Source organism: Xenia sp. Carnegie-2017, unplaced genomic scaffold, assembly GCF_021976095.1.
Source record: "Xenia sp. Carnegie-2017 unplaced genomic scaffold, XeniaSp_v1 HiC_scaffold_25, whole genome shotgun sequence".
In the NCBI taxonomy this organism is placed as follows: domain Eukaryota; kingdom Metazoa; phylum Cnidaria; class Anthozoa; order Malacalcyonacea; family Xeniidae; genus Xenia; species Xenia sp. Carnegie-2017.
The window spans coordinates 7248874-7270907 of NW_025813488.1; the positions used below are offsets into that span (position 1 = coordinate 7248874).

Consider the following 22034-nt stretch of genomic DNA (forward strand, 5'->3'; position numbering starts at 1 on the left):
GTTCATGTATTACGTAATGCGCATGCGCTATCGTAGATCCCCAACCAAGAAAATGTAGATACGAATCAAATAACTTTTTTATTGATACACAACCAAAAAAAATATGACACAAGTCACGATTAGCGTTAAACAACAGCTCACTAACTGAAGTTCAATTATAAAACGTTTCCTAAGATTTAACTTTTACTAAGAATGCAGACAACTTCAATCCATGGTTGCTTTAAGTTTCTAAAAAATAAAAAAGTTGTTTGAAGATAATACGCCAGTGATTATCAACTAACAGGAAAAAAACCTTCGGTCTTTTACGAATGTTGCCACTCTCATCATTTGCATTTTCTTTGTCATCATCTGGAGAAGTAGATTTCATATCATCATCACTAGCTTCATCTTTAACTTTGGAGTCGCTTATCTCTTTAACAGGTTGTGACGGGGGTCTTGATATACCACCAAACAGATAATCAGATATAAACACAAGGATCTAAGTCACATTAACAATTGTGTTTAACAATGGTTAAAACAATTTATACAAAATATGCATATGTAAGAAATGTCTTATTTGCTTAGTAATGCAAAATTGCATAGAAATGCACATTTGCATAATGTTATTTGCATAACAATTTATATATGCATAGTTATGTGATATCATGTGGTTCAAACCATAACACATACCATTCCAAATAGCAATCCAATTATAATTGTCACTACTCCGAATATGACAAAAGAAGCCCATGCTGGAAGACCATAACCTTCTGTTAAAGCTATATGGATATCCTAGGCAGAAACCCAAACTAAGAACTATGTTTCGTCCAGCGATTAAGATTGGACATCAAAATCATTACCCTAAAAACTATTGAAGCTCTAAAGACCATTCCAAAAGATCCCATCCTGTTAAATGGACAATGAATCATTTAATCAACCAAAATGCAATGAAATGGCCAGAAGGATTCAACAACTTACAAAATAGAACCTGGTGATTTCCACGAAGGAACAGGCTCAACTGTCTCCCACTTCTTTAAAGTTACAAAATCAACTAATTCATCCAATTTTCTTTTTTCCTTGTAGACACGAAATTTACCTTGGATGGCACTAAAGTTATCATTTTTATTTTACTACTATTCTTTTTACATATTTATAAAAACATTACTGAGCTTACTGATAAATAGTTGGTAAAGAGACAACACCAAATCGCCCACTTAGACCTTTAAAGGAAATTGTGAGTAAAATTATCCATCACCAATAACCACTATTTTTAGCTCATACATAACTCCCTCTTCTATCATCTTCACCTGGATTTTTTGTAACATCGATTTCCGCAACACGTACACCAAGAGACTCAGCTTTTACAGCAAATTTTTCCCATGTTGGCCTAAGGTTCCTACACGCAGGACACCACGGTGCATAGCTAAAAACATTTACATAGAGTCAAAAAAAAATCAACTGCATTGTACCTTAATAAAAAGGGGAAATATTGAGTACAACACAGTAGGAAAATGAAAATACAAGGGTTTTGTTTGAGGTCATTACAATTTTATCATCCATTGACCATTTAACACAACATCCCAGTTCTCTTCGGTTAGAATTTCACTCTCTCCTTGCACAGAAATAGTGTTAAAAATAAATAAAATATAAACTAAACAAGACGCTACAACTTTTGATGGAAGAAGATTTCTGTCCGTGACCTCCATGTTTCTTTGTAAAAGTTTAACGTGTTTCCATTTTGAAAAAGCTCACAAAATATAAAATTTCAATTGGAAATGTTATACTTCATTACAACCTTAAATTATAAATATGTTTATACTGGTTAGTTCCTTTGCAAAAGTAATACGAGCATTTTTTAAACATAACACCACAAAACAGGAATATTTTACATATGCACATAATAAAATAATACATTTCTCCAACCATATTTTTCCTAAATTCTTATTGCTGAATATTTAATAAAGTGGAAGACCAAAAAGAATTCAATATGGCCTCTTCTCGTGCTGCACGTGTCTGTGCAAGAAATGCACTAAAAATTTTCAATTTCAAACCTTCTGAAAACGTACGTAAGATATCAAATTTATTGTATGATATTTCTTTCATATCTTCAATGCGTATAACTTGTTTTTAATGGTTTTTAGTCAGTGAAATGTGAATCGCGATTGATACAAGTATTAAAAGGTTCAACCAGTTCTAGTGGATCTCTGTCCCCCTTGAGCATCTCCAGCAAGTCAAGACGAGTCTTTCTCGCTGTTAATAAAAGATTCAACTGGTAGGTGCATTGGCCTAGCTAAATTTTATTCTGCTTATTTGACACCATTATAGAATACCCTGCCACAAAGACTATCATTCAACAGTCAACAGTCAGGCTAGATTATTAATTTAATTATCATGATAAAGAAAGAGGTAGGGGTCTGGTCAGGGGAACGGCTGCTCAAATGTTTGATTGCTTCTAGTTTTAACATAAATTAGCTGGCCACTATCATATATGTATATTCTTGATGGAGCCACTGGAAAGGGAGAAGTGTTGTGTTTAATAGAGGTTGAAATTAGACTTCAGTGTGAAAAATCACATCCAATTCTTACACAGTGTAATGTTGATAAAATCATAAATTTTATAGTGACAAGTCTATCGTTGAAAGTATAACTCGTTCGTCCACCCCCATCAGCAATGTGTTGGCTTCAGGAAACACATCATTACTTATAACTTTGTGTTCAGCTCTTGATGAGCTTTCTACCGAAGGTGATGAAGACTCAACAAATAGGAAGAAACGTATATATCTTGCTGGACGATTGAACGACGATCCATAGATCTAGATGAGTCGCACAGTTGTGTTTTATATTGGATATTTTATGAGCTACAGGTGTAGCAATTTGATGTAATTTTTAATCAAAATGCATGGATCTGTGCTTACATAGTTTTTGATTAACTATTTATGTCATGTGGTTCATTACTGGTGGTAAAAAAATTTTAGAAATTGAAAATTTTGTTTTGATCATGTTTGCAAAGTTAGAAGTTTGTTATTGACCTTAAATGGTAGTGTTAAATTATTTTATTGCAACATGTTTTTTAGGTGCAGGCATGCAGTGATGTAGCCAGCTTGCAAATTTGGTCATGCCATGTCAATTTTTCAACGTTAACATTATTCATTTCATTAGAAATTTATTGTTTTACGTTGAGTGAAGGCCAAAAAACTTACATAGCATGAAGAGACTTGTGCGCTGGCTACGCCACTGCTAATATCTACATATATCTTAGTTGTTTTACAAAACAAATGCTTTCGTTGGAAGCATTCAAAAGTATTCTTATAAATATACAATTTAAAAACCACGCCATCTTGAGGCAGAATTTTAAGGCTCAAAAAAACAAGAAACAATGCAGAAAAAACAAAATAACTATGACAGGTTTACAGATATGGTAGGCAGACTTGATATACATATTCCATTAATAATATAAATACATCAATCTTTTCCAGTACATGAGAAACTAAAATGGCTCGCAATGAACATGATACATGTACCGAAAACGTTGGGGAGGGGGAATGCTTTGATCACTATTTCAAAGCCTGTAATTTTATTACTCAGTGTAATGCGTGTTATGGCTCTTTTTATGAAGTCTTTGGTGTTCAAGTAGTGTTAAAAATACGTATTTTTACTCATTTGCATTTGATGTATTCCAGAGTTTAACCAAAAACTTTTACTAGAAAATCGTCAAAATTTACCAAAGGTAAATCAAATTATCAAATATGGTTGCATGCCACACCACTCTGGCCATAAACGACACGAGTCTGTTGGCCAAGGGACCACCAGGGACAGTCTGCTTCCTTTTGCGCGTGCGTTAACCGCATTGCTGTTGTTAATCAACTTGTCTATGACGTCACAAGGAAAATGATAGAGTGAAGAAACATGGGAATGTGACTTGATGAGAAAATGAAAATTTTGTTTGTTCTTTGTGTCTTGTTTAGTTTTGTTGATTTAGTAGATGTCAGTGGACGCGGTTTGTTTGAGGATCATCCGTATTTGGTTAAAAAGTCGGTGAAAAAATTTGTAACGGAGGAATTGAAGAAAAGATATCCAATATCGTTTAAGAAATATCCCAAAAGGATTCCCACATTTGTTGATGACACATATGGTAAGTTTTTCTTTCGAAAACATTTTCATTGGCGGAAAGAAAGTTAACAATTTCATTACGGTTCAACAACAAAAAACATGGAGCTGTTTCTCTTAAAGTAGCTATGAAACTTGCTTAAGTTTATATATATATATAAACTACATTTAAAGAATAGTTGCATGTTTTTGCTTGGATTTTTTCTTCTGTATTACAGCGTGCCGGAACTCTCTTGGCTTGAGTTTTTTCATGTTAAAAGCGACAGCGGAGAAGTCATTGGCCGGTATAAGAAAAACACAAGAAGATACGACATTGGCTGTGAGCCGCTACTACAAGTTTTACGACACCAAATTGTACTCATACCAACCGGCTTATATTGACAGGAACTATGTTTATGTCTATACAAGAATGACGAACCGACAGCGCACAGATTTTCGCTATTATAACACCTACATCGACATTAAATTTGGTAAGTGCCTTTTGCGTTGTTGTAAAGGAGGTTTTCTTGAGTTCATTTGCCTTCTTTGTCATCGTTAGATGACTAATCCAGATTAGAGTACTCTCCCCCTTTCCACAGGACTATTGTAAATCCGTTCCTGTATTTAGTGCTGTAATTTAATGTTATTAGTTTTATTAATCTTAGCCCAGCAGGAAATTTTCCAGCCCTGCGAAGTGGTGAAATGGGACAACGCTGTTGGTTGGAGATAACTATAGAATATTTTAGAGCCAAAATTTTACCAAAATACATTCTGAAAGTAGATTTTGCATGTTGAACATATTTATCGTAGAGAAACCACTGGTCAAAGAGCTTTCCTTTAACATTATTAGTTCCGAGGAAAAACGACGTTTGGTCGATACTTTGCAATCTTATAAAAGAACGCACGCTAAAAAACCTGTCTGTTTCAGTCTATAAACTATGTTGGTTCACACGTAGTATAATTATGTTTCTAGTTGGCATGACAATTGTTGATGGTATGACCATGACTGGCGGAACTGATGCAACTGAAAGGACCATAATTCGCACTGGATCCTCGTGGTTTCTTGCCACCCTTCGGTGGGCTGTCAATTTTACTTCTGACTATGTGGAATGGTCTCGCTATAAGGATCACAAAGGTTCAGTCATTGTAAGTGTAAAATTATTATTATTTTTAGTATAAATCAATACGTTTGTATGTCTTCTCACCCGTCATGAATACAAATACAAGTTTCTGAAAATCTTCCAATCTCAAATTTTCACGTGTTTTCATCTCTCAGTAAATGCTTTTTTATCGTTCGGTTTGCAAGCGCTATATTAGATCTATTTCTTACTTTTGCGATGCAGTTCTTATTATCAATTCATTTGTGTCCGAACACTGTTTCACTATTGTCCTATGCAATTAAAACACTTCTCTATTTCCTGTGATAGTTCATCTCGTAACTTTTATACAATTGTCATTAGCAACTTCATATTCTGGAAACTACTCGTAAAGATGGCATGGCCTATGCAGGATATACGAAATTTGAACCACGGATAATTGCCCGCGGTATTCGAATTATTCCCATGTCCTATCGATTGGCCTACGGAGAAGGACCCGGGGCGACTGTTGAAGTTTTTGGATGTAGTTACGGTAACTGTTCAAATGAAAAACCTTTTCATTTGTAATATTTTTTGGTGAAGTGTTCAATGTTTAATTCTGTTCATTTAGATGGCGAAAATGAGGGCTTGCAAAAACCAGTGGAGAATAAGAAAGGTGAAATAATTATTGCCAACGTGTCGTCATATCTTCAAGATAGTGCCATAATTTATACCTATTGTAACATCACTCATCATTTTCTGTTTCTTGTCAGAGTGCTAGCACAGTGTAATGTCATTTCTTCTCGTTTTGTAGAGGCGTATTGGCTCACAAAAGAAACAATTTTACCATGGCAGCTCTATGGAGAAAATGTAATGATATATATAATGCTTTTTGTCCGATTATTACTTGTAGTTTTCTAAAATATAGCCTGCGGGTGTTATTATATCTTATTGTATCAATATGGGTTTAAATTAGAATTATTGAATGTGGTATTTCAAGTATTTTTTATATTTTTACAATGTCAAAGTTCCCGGAGTATGGCACATGTAAAAAGGACTTTGCAAACATCCGTTTTTATGGGTTGCATTTTATGTGACATAGAACATCTGCCTTTGTATCTCTGAAGTATTTATAATAACTGAAAACAACGTATTTTTTCAGATAAGGTTACCCTAAGGACAATAATTATTTTATGCTTTGTGTGATATGAATATTGAAACAAACCGACAGTGTGAATGTCACAAATTAACGGGAGAATTTCCCTTCAGCTTTTGCACTATAGTGAAACTAAACGTTGTCATTATTGTTGTTTTTAGACGCCTTTTACTCTGGTTCCTCCAGAGCGGCAAGCTTCGATGGTCCTGTCCAGATTTTTCACTTTGAACGCGTCGGATTCGATGACGATGTTGTTTGGGCACGTACAGCTGAAAGCATCAAAAAACGCGGTTTTCTTAAATATGGTACAAAAGGGGGAATACTGGTTTAACGACGGTACACCTCTTCAATACAAAAAGAGACTTGGTCTTGGTCTTGCACCCCAGGTAAAGAACTTGAATTTTCATTTACGTTTCGGAGACAACGTTTCGCTACAGACTGACAGTGGTAACATAGTAAATTTTCTAAAAATGTGTTTGGGAAATATGAATGTTTTCATGTCAGTTTTTGGTTTATCTTTCCTATGTTTTTTTCCCAATTTCCTTTAGTGCGTTCGAAGCTGTGATTATGGCTATTGCAATTTGGTCTGGTCTTTACAATGTTTCAGCAAAATCGAGAGTTACTACAAGTCCTGGGTAGGTAATCACCTAAATATGTGGATGTCTATCAGCCATAGAATGATGCTACAGTACTTTAGAACATCATATTTAATACGTAAGTTTTTAACTTCAGTACCATATCAGTAAAAGACCACCATAACATGTTTTGCAAGTCCCTAGCTATGGTACCATATCAGTAAGACACCACCATAACATATTTTGTAAGTCACTAGCTATGGTACCATATCAGTAAGACACCACCATAACATATTATGCAAGTCACTAGCTATGGTACCATATCAGTAAGACACCACCATAACATATTTTGTAAGTCACTAGCTATGGTACAGTATCAGTAAGACACCACCATAACATATTTTGTAAGTCACTAGCTATGGTACAATATCAGTAAGACACCACCATAACATATTTTGCAAGTCACTAGCTATGGTACAATATCAGTAAGACACCACCATAACATATTTTGTAAGTCACTAGCTATGGTACAATATCAGTAAGACACCACCATAACATATTTTGCAAGTCACTAGCTATGGTACAATATCAGTAAGACACCACCATAACATATTTTGTAAGTCACTAACTATGGTACAATATCAGTAAGACACCACCATAACATATTTTGTAAGTCACTAGCTATGGTACAATATCAGTAAGAAACCACCATAACATATTTTGCAAGTCACTAGCTACTGTAACATGCCAGAAAGACACCACAATAACTTGTCGGAAAATTGTAAATAGTTCGAGGGTATTTATTGAATCTCGTTGTATGCAGAAGAAAACGTTTCGGCAAAACTGCATCACTGATTTGATTGGCTGTTTGTTGTCACTCTTACATATTCCTCTAAAATTACAGTATTTTGTAATGAATAACAGCTTCTTGATGCGCAAAATGCCCTTATTTCTTCAATTCCAAAGTATTTAGGACTTTTAGTTTCTTATTTAGAGGTATAAAGAGTCAAAAGCGGCTAAGAAAATTCATCCCAAACAAGTCGTAAGTCGTCTTTTCGTCTCATATTCTAGTGTTCGGCATCAAAAGAAAAATTGTGTAGTTATGAAATTACTGTAGATTACTGTAGGTTATTATGTACTGTCTATATTTGTTTGTTTTTGCAGATAACAACATTTGACAAGAATAAGTATGTTTTAAAAAGTGTGGTATCTTTGCCATTATCGTGGAAATGGCATTTTTACTGTGCACAAGATCTCATAAAGACCAGGTTTTATTGTAAGATCAAATCTTTTGTGCAATTTTGTAATTATTAGTATTTAACTGTCTCTGTGTAAATATAACTTTGTTTAGTCAAACCTTTTCCCGTAAAGCGAACTAAAGGTACGATTCATCGTTTGGTACTCTCTCATTCTGCTAAAAGGGATGTCAAGTACTATGATTGTTATTTGTATATATATTTCAGATTGTAACGAACTTTTGATCCCATTTGGAAACGCTTTTTGTAAAAGTACTGTTGCTAAATATCTGGGTGAGACATTGTTTGATATATGAAGTTTTATGATGTTTGATGTACGAAGTGTTTCATAGTTAAATGCCTGAATGTATTATTATAACCTATATATGAATAGCAGCTCGTTTTCAAAGAAAAATTACAATTGATAATCACGTAATAAATAGTTGATTTTACTGTAAACCGCGAACACACACATCGTCAACGACTCGCTTCCTTTTAGAGTTGGACTTGAGGAAACCCCATCTGATTGATAGTTTAAAGTTCAAAGGTCACCCAAATACCGCGAGGCAAAGTTATGCAACGCGTGTTACAGTCATGTACAGTACAGATCGTATATCTTGGCTGCCAATCAAAAATCGTTATTTGGAGGAGTGGGTAATTACAAGCTTACAGCATAAGCTCTCTAGAAGTCACCGTGAACTATTAAATTGTCAGTTCTTGTCTTTTATTTATTTGTTCAAATAAAAATTTTTAGTAAATGTCAAAGGCATACGGGCGTATGTACGTATAGTACGTATCTCAATACGTCAATAAGAAACACATTTTTCAATCCGTGATATCTAGATTTTTTTCTTGTTTTCATTTATTGAGAATTTATCGTTTATCCTCGCAGCATTTTGCGGCCAATGTTGGACCAGCAGATACACGGCATCAATTGTTGAGCCCGCGAGTCAGAGCTCGTCATTTGAGGATTATTCCATACAGAGGAAAGAATGATATGTGTTTCATAGTGGAAGTATACGGCTGTTCAAAGGGTAGGTTTAGTAACCAACTATCTATTATAACTCTTTATTGATCTGTGGTTCTTATTACAAATTTACAATCGACGGTATTGATATCTTTCTTTTATTATTTTTTAAATCCCAAACTTTATAGAGCCGTGGATTAAAGCTAAGAAAGAAGTTATAGAAAAAGCGAAGAGTGAGTTTTTTACAATGTTGAAACTATTTGACCCCTTTTGCTTTTCGTTTCGTCTCGTTTGTTTTACGAAGACCACCAGGTCTTTAATCATCCTAAAAGGCAAAATGTTTGTGTGATCGGTCGTCCCAAATTGTGGGATGTTTGGGATTGCTAGGGATGTTTGGGATTGGAACTACGAAAGTGCTTTGTGCGGTGGTCTTCTGTCCTCCGTGTAATCACGTTTACCTTTATCTAATTTTCCCTTGTCCAAGTCTTTATCGTGTACAAGTCATCATATAAAATTTATAGGAATTGGTTTCGATATGTGGCACGTTGTTGTCTCGAAGTGGAATCGAGGCAAAACTCTGGAGATCAAATGCTTTCCTAACAAAGCTAAATTTGATGGCGTGCAGAATATCTACGAAGTTCACGGGATCTACGATATTCCGTTGAAAACAAACAACGGTCTTGTCACGCTAGGCAAGATTAAAGAAACGACAATTTATAAATGTGTAGCCCGCGATACAAAAGAACGTGTAGTCAGCACTCAACTGTACATCGTTACCATTACTGGTTTGTGTTTTTTTCTCACATTTTTTAATGGATGTTTAACACATTCCAGTTTATACTGACGTTCTAAACATCGACGTATAACTACTGTTTATGCAATCGATGATTTTCTTTCAAATGAAGGTGTTCCTTTCCTCATGCCTGTACAAGAACAAGGACTTTTGCATCAAGGAGGAATGCCTGTTCTCAATCCATTTGGAACAATCTGGGCGTACGAACCTGGTACTGCCAAAATAACTTTTCTCCATTTCATGGATAGTAAGTATTGAAACCGTTTGAGTATATATTCAACAATGACCTAGAACCCGGTCTACTAGATATCTGACCCCACCGAAATTTTACTGTTACAATTGAGGCAAGCCGCCATCTTGAAAGGCGGCAAAACTGACGATATTGACTAATATTATCTGTGTTTCCTGAGTTGATATACAGTTGCAGTGTTAATAGTATGTGTTTGGCTTTTAAAATTTTTAATAGAATTGGTTTTTAAGCTTTCTTTTAGCTTATTTTTACTTTTGAGTTGTATTTTGTGCCACATTAGAAAATGGTGTCCTTGCCTCACCTCTACACGGTAGTTAGAGATCTAGGGGATTGGGTTCTAAAGCGTTTATAAGAAACGCAATTTGACAAAGGTCGAGTGACATCATGACGGGAAACAACGTATTCGGCGTTTCGTTCTTTTCAGAAACATACTCGTATGAATTCTATGGTTATTTCAACGAATATTCATGGCCTTATTTCTACTTGAACGATCTTGGGCCTGCCAACACCAAAGAGAAATGCTTTCAACTTGCGCTTTTGGCAAACCAACGTTATTTCGTGTTCCCAGAGGACAGACGAGGATGTTTCTCTAGCTGGGCTCTTCCTTTTGTGGCAGAACCAATTGAAAGCTTGAACTATCAATCACTCATCAACAGCAGCAGAACAGTCATGTACATCGTGCAACGTAAGTGTAACACACATGTACATTGTGCAACGTAAGTGTAACACTCATGTACATCGTGCAACGTAAGTGTAACACTCATGTACATCGTGCAACGTAGGTGTAACACACATGTACATCGTGCAACGTAAGTGTAACACACATGTACCTCGTGTAACGTAAGTGTAACACACATGTACATTGTGCAACGTAAGTGTAACACACATGTACATTGTGCAACGTAAGTGTAACACTCATGTACATCGTGCAACGTAAGTGTAACACTCATGTACATCGTGCAACGTAAGTGTAACACTCATGTACATCGTGCAACGTAAGTGTAACACTCATGTACATTGTGCAACGTAAGTGTAACACTCATGTACATCGTGCAACGTAAGTGTAACACTCATGTAGATCGTGCAACGTAAGTGTAACACTCATGTACATTGTGCAACGTAAGTGTAACACTCATGTACATTGTGCAACGTAAGTGTAACACTCATGTACATTGTGCAACGTAAGTGAAACACTCATGTACATTGTGCAACGTAAGTGTAACACTCATGTACATTGTGTAACGTAAGTGTAACACTCATGTACATCGTGCAAAGTAAGTGTAACACTGATGTACATCGTGCAAAGTAAGTGTAACACTCATGTACATCGTGCAACGTAAGTGTAACACACATGTACATCGTGCAACGTAAGTGTAACACACATGTACATCGTGCAACGTAAGTGTAACACAGATGGGAAGGTTTCTTAGAAAACAAGATGATGACATTTTTCATGAAGTGTAGTAAATTGGTATTCCCACAATTTATTCTTGTATTGCTGCAGAGACTCGCAAGCCTTACGAAGTTCAGTGGGTAAAAGGCGACAAAGCAATTGGAATTTACTCAGTAGATTCTGAGGAAACCAAAGATTCTCCTATCTTCAAATATTTGCCTCACGGAGTCGGAAAGTACCGATTTACTCACGATAGTTATTCAACGACGCATGGCTATGATTCTCATAGCTTGTTGATTAAAGATTTTAGAGCGAGTGATGCAACAGATTTCACCATCAAGATCTTTTCGAAACGACGTAAAAGTATTCATTGGGGCAAATTTTTCAAGCCGAACTTCCTATACAGTCGCTCCATATCCTTACGCCACTTTAGTAAGTATTAAAGAGTTCAATGAATTTTTTATTTGATCATATTTAAAATAAAAACTCGTCATAAAGGAACGTGATAATGATTTAGTGATACATGAATATCAAGGTAGTATGTTATAGTATGATGTGATGATGATTTAGGGATACACGAGTATCAAGGTACTATGTTATAGCATTATGTGATGATGATTTAGGAACGCACGAGTATAAGGTAGTAAGTTATAGCATGATGTGATGATGATTTAGGAACGCACGAGTATAAGGTAGTATGTTACAGCATGTTGTGATGATGATTTAGGGATACACGAGTATCAAGATACTATGTTATAGCATTATGTGATGATGATTTAGGAACGCACGAGTATAAGGTAGTAAGTTATAGCATGATGTGATGATGATTTAGGAACGCACGAGTATAAGGTAGTATGTTATAGCATGATGTGATGATGATTTAGGAACGCACGAGTATAAGGTAGTATGTTATAGCATGATGTGATGATGATTTAGGAACGCACGAGTATAAGGTAGTAAGTTATAGCTTGATGTGATGATGATTTAGGAACGCACGAGTATAAGGTATGTTATAGCTTGATGTGATGATGATTTAGGAACGCACGAGTATAAGGTAGTAAGTTATAGCATGATGTGATGATGATTTAGGAACGCACGAGTATAAGGTAGTAAGTTAGCATTATGTGATGATGATTTAGGAACGCACGAGTATAAGGTAGTAAGTTATAGCTTGATGTGATGATGATTTAGGAACGCACGAGTATAAGGTAGTATGTTATAGCTTGATGTGATGATGATTTAGGAACGCACGAGTATAAGGTAGTATGTTATAGCATGATGTGATGATGATTTAGGAACGCACGAGTATAAGGTAGTAAGTTAGCATTATGTGATGATGATTTAGGAACGCACGAGTATAAGGTAGTAAGTTATAGCTTGATGTGATGATGATTTAGGAACGCACGAGTATAAGGTAGTATGTTATAGCATTATGTGATGATGATTTAGGAACGCACGAGTATAAGGTAGTAAGTTATAGCATGATGTGATGATGATTTAGGAACGCACGAGTGTAAGGTAGTATGTTATAGCATGATGTGATGATGATTTAGGAACGCACGAGTATAAGGTAGTATGTTATAGCATTATGTGATGATGATTTAGGAACGCACGAGTATAAGGTAGTAAGTTAGCATTATGTGATGATGATTTAGGAAGGCACGAGTATAAGGTAGTAAGTTATAGCTTGATGTGATGATGATTTAGGAACGCACGAGTATAAGGTAGTATGTTATAGCATGATGTGATGATGATTTAGGAACGCACGAGTATAAGGTAGTAAGTTAGCATTATGTGATGATGATTTAGGAACGCACGAGTATAAGGTAGTAAGTTAGCATTATGTGATGATGATTTAGGAACGCACGAGTATAAGGTAGTAAGTTAGCATTATGTGATGATGATTTAGGACGCACGAGTATAAGGTAGTAAGTTATAGCATGATGTGATGATGATTTAGGAATACGTGAGCATGAAAGTAGTATGTTATGGCATAATTGAATTAGAAATCTCAGTTATTTGTTTTAATTTCAGGTGAGCCACGAATTGATCTATCTAAAACAGGAGGAGCATGTCTTAATCATAATTTGACCATCACCGCCAAGCCAATAAGAGGAGAATATATCGAAGCAGAAGAATGGGAAGTTGAATGGAGAAAAATCGTTAACGGGACAGCTTTAAAGACAAATATGGAAACAGATGATCCATTTATATTGAGAACTGACCGCGCGACGTCCAATCATTCTGGAGTATATCGCATCCGAGTAAAGAATCGTTATGGATTTGCTGAGGGATTGATTAATGTGCACGTCGTTGAACGTGAGTGAGATAAACTCAGTTATATTCATAGAAACCATATTAACGACACGTGCATCTCTTCCTGATCGCAGGACTACCCTCTATCTTATCTGTGACATCATCACCTCACGTCGTAGTGGAAGATTCGTCTGATATTTTACAAATTGACGTCGAAAACGCACACGAGTTATCAACTATCAATTGGTATCACAACGACAAATTGATCTCCTTTGAAGACAGACATTACACTTTTCCAGGTATGACTTCTTACAACCAGCACAAACAAATGATTAAAAAATATTGTGTTTGTGATATTTCTCAAAAAAAAAATAGTAGAACTGTTCTCTCGGGCAAAACTCGAAATACATCGATCACGAAGATTCATAATCCAGTAGCCATATACTAATACACCATATTAAAACTTTTTAAAGGATCGTTACCTGGTAAGCCTAATACTCGTAAGATATTGAAACTGAGTAATTTACGTCAAGGAATGAGCGGAGTTTATAAAGTTATTGCAAAAGCCACGTTTTGCGAATTCAAGAAAGAGATCTCCGTTGATGTTTACGGTAGGCAGTGGATTAATGTTATTATGGAGTATGCTTTCGCCTGTACGTGATGGATAAATGTGGTCATAGAAGGATTAACTTGCCCCATACATAAATCCATTGATTTAGTTCGTCCTAGAATGATCGTTATACCAAATATACGTACTTTGTATCAAATTGCTGGGGGAAACACTACCACGGTTAAAGTTATCATTGCTGGCGGTAAACCAATGCCTGAGGTATAGAACATTTTATCATATAACATACGCTAGGAAGCTGACGACCTCTTCATGCATTCTCTCGGACAAGGAAGAAGTATTTTCTATAATCATTAAGTATATTTCCACGTCCTTCATTTACATAGAGACGAAATCTTGTTTGGTATAAAGGCACGAAGCGTCTGCGAGCGACTCGAAATGGCCGAGTGAGAATACAAAATGACGAATGGCTTCAGGGGGGTGGTAAATCCAGGAGTACATTCGGACAACGGAAAGCACGTATTGGTTGGAATTCAACTTTGAGTATTAGGTCACCTCGGGTAACAGACTCCGGAAAATATTACTTCATGGTGGCGTTTCCTAATACTAACTACACTATTGAACGTACCATTAAGGTTACGGACCTTTAAAAAGGTGAATCGTTCAAATTTAGATACTTTAATATAATGGATTTTATCTTCATGATGTGAGAAATTGTTTCATAAACTCTATTGTCTCCGCATCATCTTTATTGAGTGTTGACAAAATTTCCTCGGACGGTTCATCCAACAACCCAAGTTCGGTCTAAACATAGAATAATGACAATTTATACGTGAACAATTACCCTTATCATCGACAGAATCATCTCAAAAATCACCTTGATTAAATCTATTTCTTCTTCCTTTAGAGCGTGAAGAAAATCGTCATTGATTGCGCTGGAAAATATAAATAAACGTAAATGTGAGTTTTTTCAAACTTATTCTATGCAGTATCATTAAATATCCTCAATGAAGAACATCTTATGCTTTTCAAAAAAAGAGTCGTTTTGTACTATCACAGCATGTTCGTAGAAATGCAATTCAACATCCGGTCTTTACTTACTCCGTGTTGATTTTCGAGAATCTTTTCATCCGTTTTGCAAGCTGGATGTTTGTGGTCAATTCTAAACGAGATAATATCATTCTCACTAACTATCTTGCGATAAAAGACAACCTTTCGCAATCCGAAAAAGCGTCAAGTTAGAAAGTGAAAAGTTTCACCGTTGTTCTCATAAAACGCTTCTTTCAAAATACTTATTTTAAAATAATATACCATAGTTATGTTTTGCTTCTAAGACATTCTTCTTCACTAACGCGTTCTCTTCTTTTAATAATTTGATTTTTTCTTCATCCATCTTCACTTCGGTCTCATTATCTTTGACGTCTTTGACCAACGTTTCAAATTCTTCATTTAAGGCTTTCATCATCTCGTTGATCCGCTTTGCCTCTTTAAAATTACGTTCGTGTACCGCGTCTTTTTTCGTCAAGTCAAGACGTGGAAGCTGATCTTGAATCTCGTTCATCCTTTTTCTTTTTGACGATAAAAGTTGCACTTTATTGAAAACCTAATAATTGAAATAGTCGTAAATTTAGCTCATCTTAGACATGTATTGTGTAATTGTATTGATTCTACCAATACGTTCCAAGTCTCATTATTCACCTCAGATAACCTGAATTCAATAGAAAACCTGACCAACTGTTAATTGTTCTTACATGTAATTCTAAAGATTCCAACTCTTGCGCTTTGACATTTTCAATTTTTTGCAACCTATAAGAGATTTAAAAAGGGCTTTAAAAATTTCCAAACCATTTAATAGAAGCAAAACGTAGATTTTAAAAACGCCCACTTGACAAGATCATCACCGCAATCCTGAGGCTTCAGGCCACTTGGAAATATTTCTGTAAATTTTTTATCGTTTTGTATTGCTCGAAGGAATTCTTCCGATTGTTCTTTCTTCGATTGTAGATTTTTTAAGTTGTCCAAAAAACTAAGATAAATTGAAAGCGTCTTATGAGTATGAAATTCACTTGTGTTTATTATATTTTGTTTTTTGTCATAACCTTTGTTCCTTTTTCTTTTGTTCACTTAAACGTTCGTCCAAATCATTTTCTATTTTCCCTATTTCGTCCTTATAAGACATGAATGCATACCAATGATAAATATGACTTCATTATATATCATAAAATGTTGTCTGACTACTGCAAAAGCCATGAATACATACCAATCTCATATTCAAGTTTTCTTCCTTTTGTAGGACCTTGTTACATTCTTCATCCAATTTTGCTTCGATATCTTGAAATTCTTTCCTTCCTACAACTATTTTGTCATCTTCAATTCTTATTAAACTATCAATGGTAATTTTTTCTTCATTTAGCAGCCTCAGTTTCTTTTCCAAAACCGAGATCTCAACTTCCAATTCAGACTTTTTGTTTACCAAATCATCCTTTTTTGTCAGAAATACCTCAAGTTTGGCATTTATTCTGTTGTCCAAATCTGCCTTATCTTTGTCTAAATGTTCTTTATCTAAGTGTAAATGTTCCAAAGAACGTTCCAATTTATCCTTCTCTCGCGCTAGATCATCTTTTTCTTTGTTTATTTCGTTGGAATAATCATCTCCATGCTTCTGTAACAGCATATTCTGTTGCTCATACAGAGATTGATATTTTATCAACACCCACGAATGAAATTCTTTTTCTCGCTCTCTTAGTTCATCTAACTTTACAAGATATTCAACAATCTGTAAAGAAATAGATAAAGCTATTGCCAAATGTTCCTCAAATACTTATATTTAATGTTAGCTCACATTCCTACCTTTGGTTCGATCAATCCTCTGGCATTTCCTAATGCAAGCTTTTCTCCATTCATTTCTTCGATTTGATCATTTATTTCTGCTGCCAAATCGTAGTCGTCACCACTTAAGGCTTTCTCGAATTCCATTCTTAGTTTTGATAGTTTACCTTGCAACAAGGTCATGTCATTCTTTAGATCAGTGTAAACAGCTTTGATTTTATCTTGAAGTTCCGTCATATCTTCCCTAAAACATGCTGGAGATTATGTTTTGATAAAAGAGCAGCAGTAATGCAATAATAGACAATTGCCGAAAAACTTATTTACCTTAAAAGCCCTATTTTATATGAGTGTTGTGAATTGAATAAATGTAAATGATCTTCAGGAAGAAGCTCAACATCATATGACTTAATTTTTTGTCCACCATCAGATGGCGTACTGTCCCCTTTTGTATTGTCACTATTCACTTTAAAATCCCTTTCATTGTCAATTTGTTGGTTGTCCTCATGCTTATCTCTTTCCACATTACAGTGCAATTTATTGTCTAAGTTATATGTAATTGACTGCCGAACTTCCCCTGTTTCTTCAGCATTCTCTGTGTTTGGCAGAGGGGCTGTCATTGGTAAAATCTCTGCCAACTGATCCACATAGGACACTGACAATTGATCAGCATTGGGTTGTTCTTCATTGCCCATTTCAAAACAGTCGATCAGAGACGGCGAATTTACTAGTTCACTATTGTTTTCTTTGAATTTAATAGTTTCTGAAATGAAACTAAATTGGGATGTGCTGCTTGAAGAGTTCCTTGCAGTTGGCACGCTATCATTGTCTAAAACAACAAACATTATAAAGTTGAGTAATGTTCCTTGTTTCTCAACTTTAAAAGAATATGGTAGATTTCACTATATTTGTAGAATCTTGTGCTAGAGCCTAGAGATAAATAGAATTACCAGAGGAAATAGCTTCTCCATCTTGAGAGCTCTCGTCTTTATCAACTTTTTTTGACCTTTTTCTTCCCACATTCATTCCTGCAAACAACGAACTCTGATATTCAGACATGATCTTTTTGGTACTTTGAATTAAACGGAAAGCTATTTGTAAAGAGAAAGCATAATGTACTTGTTTTCACAAGGAAATAAGGAAGTTGTTTTGAACGCGAGATTACTTTATGTAAGATGTAAATGAAACTTTTTAAAGAACTGGTACGCGAGATGAACAATCTACAGTATAAATGAAAGTCATTTAATGTGGTCGATCGAACGTTGAATAGAAAATGAAATGAAGTACGAAAACTACACTAGGCTTTTTCAGGAAGGCTGGTAGGGATTCTACACGAGATTGAGATCTTGTCAGGAAGGTTAGTAGGGATTCTACATGAGATTGAGATCTTGTCAGGAAGATTGATATGAATTCTACATGAGGCAGTGTCAGGTGGATTAATATGGATGCTGAACTATTCATTGCCAGAATGATTAGTTATGAATCTTTATCGTTTTTTTGTAGGGCTAATGCTTTCAAGGTTAAACTTTGTGAAAGTAAAGCATGTTTTACACTGGTCAAAGCTAGGGGTAAGCATTAATGATCAGTGGCTAATGCCTTAAGGGTTAATGTGCTAATGTATAACGAATACTTTTTTGTTTCTTAATGATCTCAAAATCAGTAACTGGTGCAAAAAAAATTTACTTGATGTAATATGTTAATATTTTTCTCTGCAATATTCAAATAAATTAAGTGAATTTTGTCTCTGGTATTGCTTTTAAAAACTTGTTGACAAACGTCTACATTCATTGTCTTCGTGGTTTCAAAAACATTGTTCAACACTTGGTTTGCTCCTTCCGCTTCATGACGTGTTTCAATTATGTTTGGATTATTTCGTTTCAATTGGCTTTGCCATGACGATTTTAAATGGTTCTAATTGCTTTGATGTGTCAATAGTAACTATCTCCTTCTTTGATTGGTTTTGATAAAATTGATCGTGATAAATGCTGTTTGACTCATAAATTGTGTGCTTTCAACTTTGCTTGCTTTTGACTCGTAAATTGTGTACTTTTAGATGTACTTGTTATTCTTAACCAAAGCATAGCTCTTGCTTTTGTTTGTTGGATCATCTTGACTCCCTGTGATTGAAATTAAACTTGTTTTGTGAATTATGGGTGGATAAAGTATTGTTGGCAGCGAGGTTCTTTTGATTCTCTTTCGCAAAGGCAGAGTTTTACAATCTTCCGGAAGAGAGTCGCTTCTTTTTCGTTGATCCGACCTTCGTCGCAATGCAAAATAATTCACGTCGCTTGCGTTTGTGGGATTGATTGAGCTGGCTGTAAAACGTCTCAGGATCGGCAGGTTCTTGTGGCACCGACTGAAGTAGGCAAAAATAAACGGATTGAGAACGCAATTACTGAAAACAAGTATATATGCAATATCTAATCCGTAATTAATCATAAATTCATTGGAATAGTGCAAATCCATAAGTAGAGCCATCGTCTGTCCGGGTAGCCAAAATAAAGCGAAAACAGCCATGATTGCTGTCAGCATTTTAACTGTGTTTTCGTGATTGTCGATGGAAAAGTCGTTTATCACGGAAGATCCTGTCCGATCTTTGAAATGTCTAAAAAAAAAACAAAAAGCATATTCATGCATACCTACAAGAGAAAAACAGGAAATGTTCCAGAAGAGTCTCCTGCCCTTTTATATTTTCAATCATCAATCAATTTGAACAAGATTCTTCTAAATATTGATATAATTTTATCGGTAAAAAATTGAACCAGATATTTTCACAGACATATGACGGCTTTTACGATTGAGCGTTTTAGAATAACAAAGAGCACAAGTTTTTATATTTTTACTACCTGCAAATCAAGTTTACTTTAGATATTTGAAAAAAAATGTCACTGGAGTCTATTTTGAGGATTTAGTATAGCGCTAGGGGCATGATCGATGATATTATTTCCAATGTATTTACTGATTATCGTCTTTGGGCAAAGTAATTCGAGCACGTTGTTTGTTTCATGCAGAGCTTTCTGTAATTCACACTGTGATATTTGTGTCTATCGCATACCTCTGATGATTGAATTGAAAAAAAATGCGCTCCCCGTCGTGCATTGCGTTATACTTATGAAAACAGGTCCCCGCATATTTCGTAACTTGATGTTCCTAGCTGTTTTATTGTGCTAAGGTTTTGTGTTTTTAAAGCATCATTAACTATATCAACGTTGAGTGTATTGCACTAGAAGTCTAGAAACTGCAGCTCGGGTCAGATGCATTAGATGTAATGTTCAACGTTCTTGCTTATCGTGCTTTTCTTAATCACCTACCTCTAGGAAATAAAAACATACATTTTTTGTAAGCATTGTTGCCTATTTTGCTTAAGAAAACATGTATGTTGTTGAAACATCTGTATAGCTTCAATTTTAGAACATGATGTCTGGCATTGCATGTCATATAATTCAGTTGATTGGATGGTTGATTAATTTTTCATCAAATTCTTGTTGATTACCTTTTCAATTCCAATATGGCGTTAACGTTACACCACACTATAAGAGCGAGTGGTAACACGTACTGAATGACAAACAAATACGTTGTAAATCCGAGTTTTGCTTTCTCAGTGGCTGGTGCCCATTCCTCATTACAACTTGACGTGTTCGGATCAAAACGCAGAGCAAATGAGTATGGAGCGCCAGCAAGGATGACAGGCAAAACCCATATTGAAATTATAATGAGTACAATGAATCGACGACGTATTTTACCATTAAAAGGTCGCACAACAAGTCTGTAACGATGGTAGCTTAGCGCACCTACGGTGAATATTGAAGACATACCACAAACAGTTTGCAAAGGCCAAAGAATTTTGCACATTGCTGCTCCAAATGGGAACTCGGGCCTTTTGATTTTTTGTGCAATATCAAAGGGTATACTTGAGATAGCCAATAATATGTCACTTATTGCTAGGTTTAGTATAAGATAGGAATAGTTTTTAACCAATTGATAAGGCAATTGAGAATAGACCACGGCCAAAAGGGCAACGTTTCCAACCAAACTTAGTAGTAAAATGCACATCAATGCAACGATGATACCTATATCAGGAACATCCATCTTTTCTTGTGTCCAAACACTCGAACTTGAATAAGGAAAATGCCAATTTACATAAACTGGAAACTATTAACACCTTTATAAATGTCACGCAACTTTAAAGTGTGGCAACTTCAAAGCTATTTAACTCAAAATGTATTTTCTGCTGACGGTTCATGAATTATACCATTACGTTGTTAGTCGTCTTTTTTGACACAAGCATATTCTCCAAGCTATCTACTTTGTAGTTATCTGAACATCTCATTCGCCCGCATATGAAAGCCATTTAAGGCAGCTCTATAAATAATTCGGTTTTTCCAGTCGCTCTCCGTGCTTTTCATTCGTCGCGCTACAAATACTTTTGTTGCGTTGATTGAATCACGGCATTAATTACCGCGCCCCCGAGAATACGATGCATGGCTCGACTTAAACACCAGTTGCCATCGTTGCCATTCATGTTGTGAAGCAAGACAGTCTGCTGGATGAGGATGTACGTAATGAACGCAAACTTTAAAAATTCTTCGATTTGTGAACCAATTGTTTGAAATGCAATGGTGTTGATGCATTCTTTCGACATTCCTGTAACTGACAAGGATGTACGCTCGAGTTTCATTTTTCAATTTAAACTTTTTTGACATTGTCAGTTTGTGAAGACCCAAGATTGGAAGAATGTGATGATAATCGGATATAAGATAAATTAACCATCACTCCAAATTGATTTGTTGTATTTCTTCACTTATCGCAGTCCATTCAGAGGTTGCTTATTTGATGGATGTATTTTCTAACAGATGATTTCAATTTACTGCTCA

At 35.4% G+C, this 22034-nt stretch overlaps 5 protein-coding genes and 3 long non-coding RNA genes across 10 annotated transcripts; 5 read left to right on the plus strand and 3 right to left on the minus strand.

Moving 5' to 3' along the window:
• Window positions 1-59: 59 nt before the first annotated feature.
• On the minus strand, window positions 60-1704 carry LOC124452737 (thioredoxin-related transmembrane protein 1-like). Its single transcript, XM_047003333.1, has 8 exons — window positions 1525-1704; window positions 1287-1402; window positions 1154-1199; window positions 958-1086; window positions 840-885; window positions 670-771; window positions 293-478; window positions 60-228 (listed from the first exon to the last, which is right to left on the minus strand). The coding sequence occupies exons 1-8, from the start codon at window positions 1683-1685 to the stop codon at window positions 205-207; spliced, it is 810 nt and encodes a 269-aa protein (XP_046859289.1). The 5' UTR covers window positions 1686-1704; the 3' UTR covers window positions 60-204.
• A 243-nt stretch (window positions 1705-1947) lies between these two features.
• Window positions 1948-2964, plus strand: LOC124452893. Its single transcript, XM_047003524.1, has 3 exons — window positions 1948-2041; window positions 2121-2251; window positions 2601-2964. The coding sequence occupies exons 1-3, from the start codon at window positions 1967-1969 to the stop codon at window positions 2788-2790; spliced, it is 396 nt and encodes a 131-aa protein (XP_046859480.1). The 5' UTR covers window positions 1948-1966; the 3' UTR covers window positions 2791-2964.
• Window positions 2965-5982: 3018 nt separating this feature from the next.
• On the plus strand, window positions 5983-6917 carry LOC124453742. Its single transcript, XR_006951176.1, has 3 exons — window positions 5983-6011; window positions 6459-6683; window positions 6846-6917. It is a non-coding gene; the product is annotated as an uncharacterized LOC124453742 (long non-coding RNA).
• Window positions 6918-8043: 1126 nt separating this feature from the next.
• Window positions 8044-14214, plus strand: LOC124452511. The gene is made up of 12 exons (XM_047003070.1): window positions 8044-8148; window positions 8224-8253; window positions 8336-8401; window positions 8607-8761; window positions 9000-9141; window positions 9263-9307; window positions 9596-9859; window positions 9980-10114; window positions 10542-10802; window positions 11622-11942; window positions 13545-13829; window positions 13901-14214. The coding sequence occupies exons 4-12, from the start codon at window positions 8702-8704 to the stop codon at window positions 14212-14214; spliced, it is 1827 nt and encodes a 608-aa protein (XP_046859026.1). The 5' UTR covers window positions 8044-8148; window positions 8224-8253; window positions 8336-8401; window positions 8607-8701.
• A 318-nt stretch (window positions 14215-14532) lies between these two features.
• On the plus strand, window positions 14533-15872 carry LOC124452451. The gene is made up of 4 exons (XR_006950784.1): window positions 14533-14595; window positions 14721-14988; window positions 15242-15294; window positions 15789-15872. It is a non-coding gene; the product is annotated as an uncharacterized LOC124452451 (long non-coding RNA).
• On the minus strand, window positions 14997-18312 carry LOC124452445 (interaptin-like). 3 transcript variants are annotated; one of them, XM_047002983.1, is made up of 11 exons: window positions 18111-18310; window positions 17488-17989; window positions 17185-17407; window positions 16595-17110; window positions 16434-16501; window positions 16220-16360; window positions 16086-16140; window positions 15646-15937; window positions 15436-15496; window positions 15212-15269; window positions 14997-15138 (listed from the first exon to the last, which is right to left on the minus strand). In XM_047002983.1, exons 1-11 carry the CDS (start codon window positions 18217-18219, stop codon window positions 15034-15036), a joined length of 2130 nt encoding a protein of 709 aa, XP_046858939.1. In that variant the 5' UTR covers window positions 18220-18310; the 3' UTR covers window positions 14997-15033. The 3 variants fall into 3 exon arrangements, with proteins under 3 accessions (XP_046858939.1, XP_046858941.1, XP_046858940.1); XM_047002985.1 differs by lacking the exon at window positions 18111-18310 and having other exon boundaries at window positions 17185-17417; window positions 17488-17521; XM_047002984.1 differs by lacking the exons at window positions 14997-15138; window positions 15212-15269; window positions 15436-15496 and having other exon boundaries at window positions 15855-15937; window positions 16033-16140; window positions 18111-18312.
• Window positions 18313-18910, plus strand: LOC124452452. Its single transcript, XR_006950785.1, has 2 exons — window positions 18313-18517; window positions 18664-18910. It is a non-coding gene; the product is annotated as an uncharacterized LOC124452452 (long non-coding RNA).
• Window positions 18825-21809, minus strand: LOC124452446 (prolactin-releasing peptide receptor-like). Its single transcript, XM_047002987.1, has 2 exons — window positions 20654-21809; window positions 18825-19765 (listed from the first exon to the last, which is right to left on the minus strand). The coding sequence occupies exons 1-2, from the start codon at window positions 21247-21249 to the stop codon at window positions 19210-19212; spliced, it is 1152 nt and encodes a 383-aa protein (XP_046858943.1). The 5' UTR covers window positions 21250-21809; the 3' UTR covers window positions 18825-19209.
• Window positions 21810-22034: the final 225 nt, after the last annotated feature.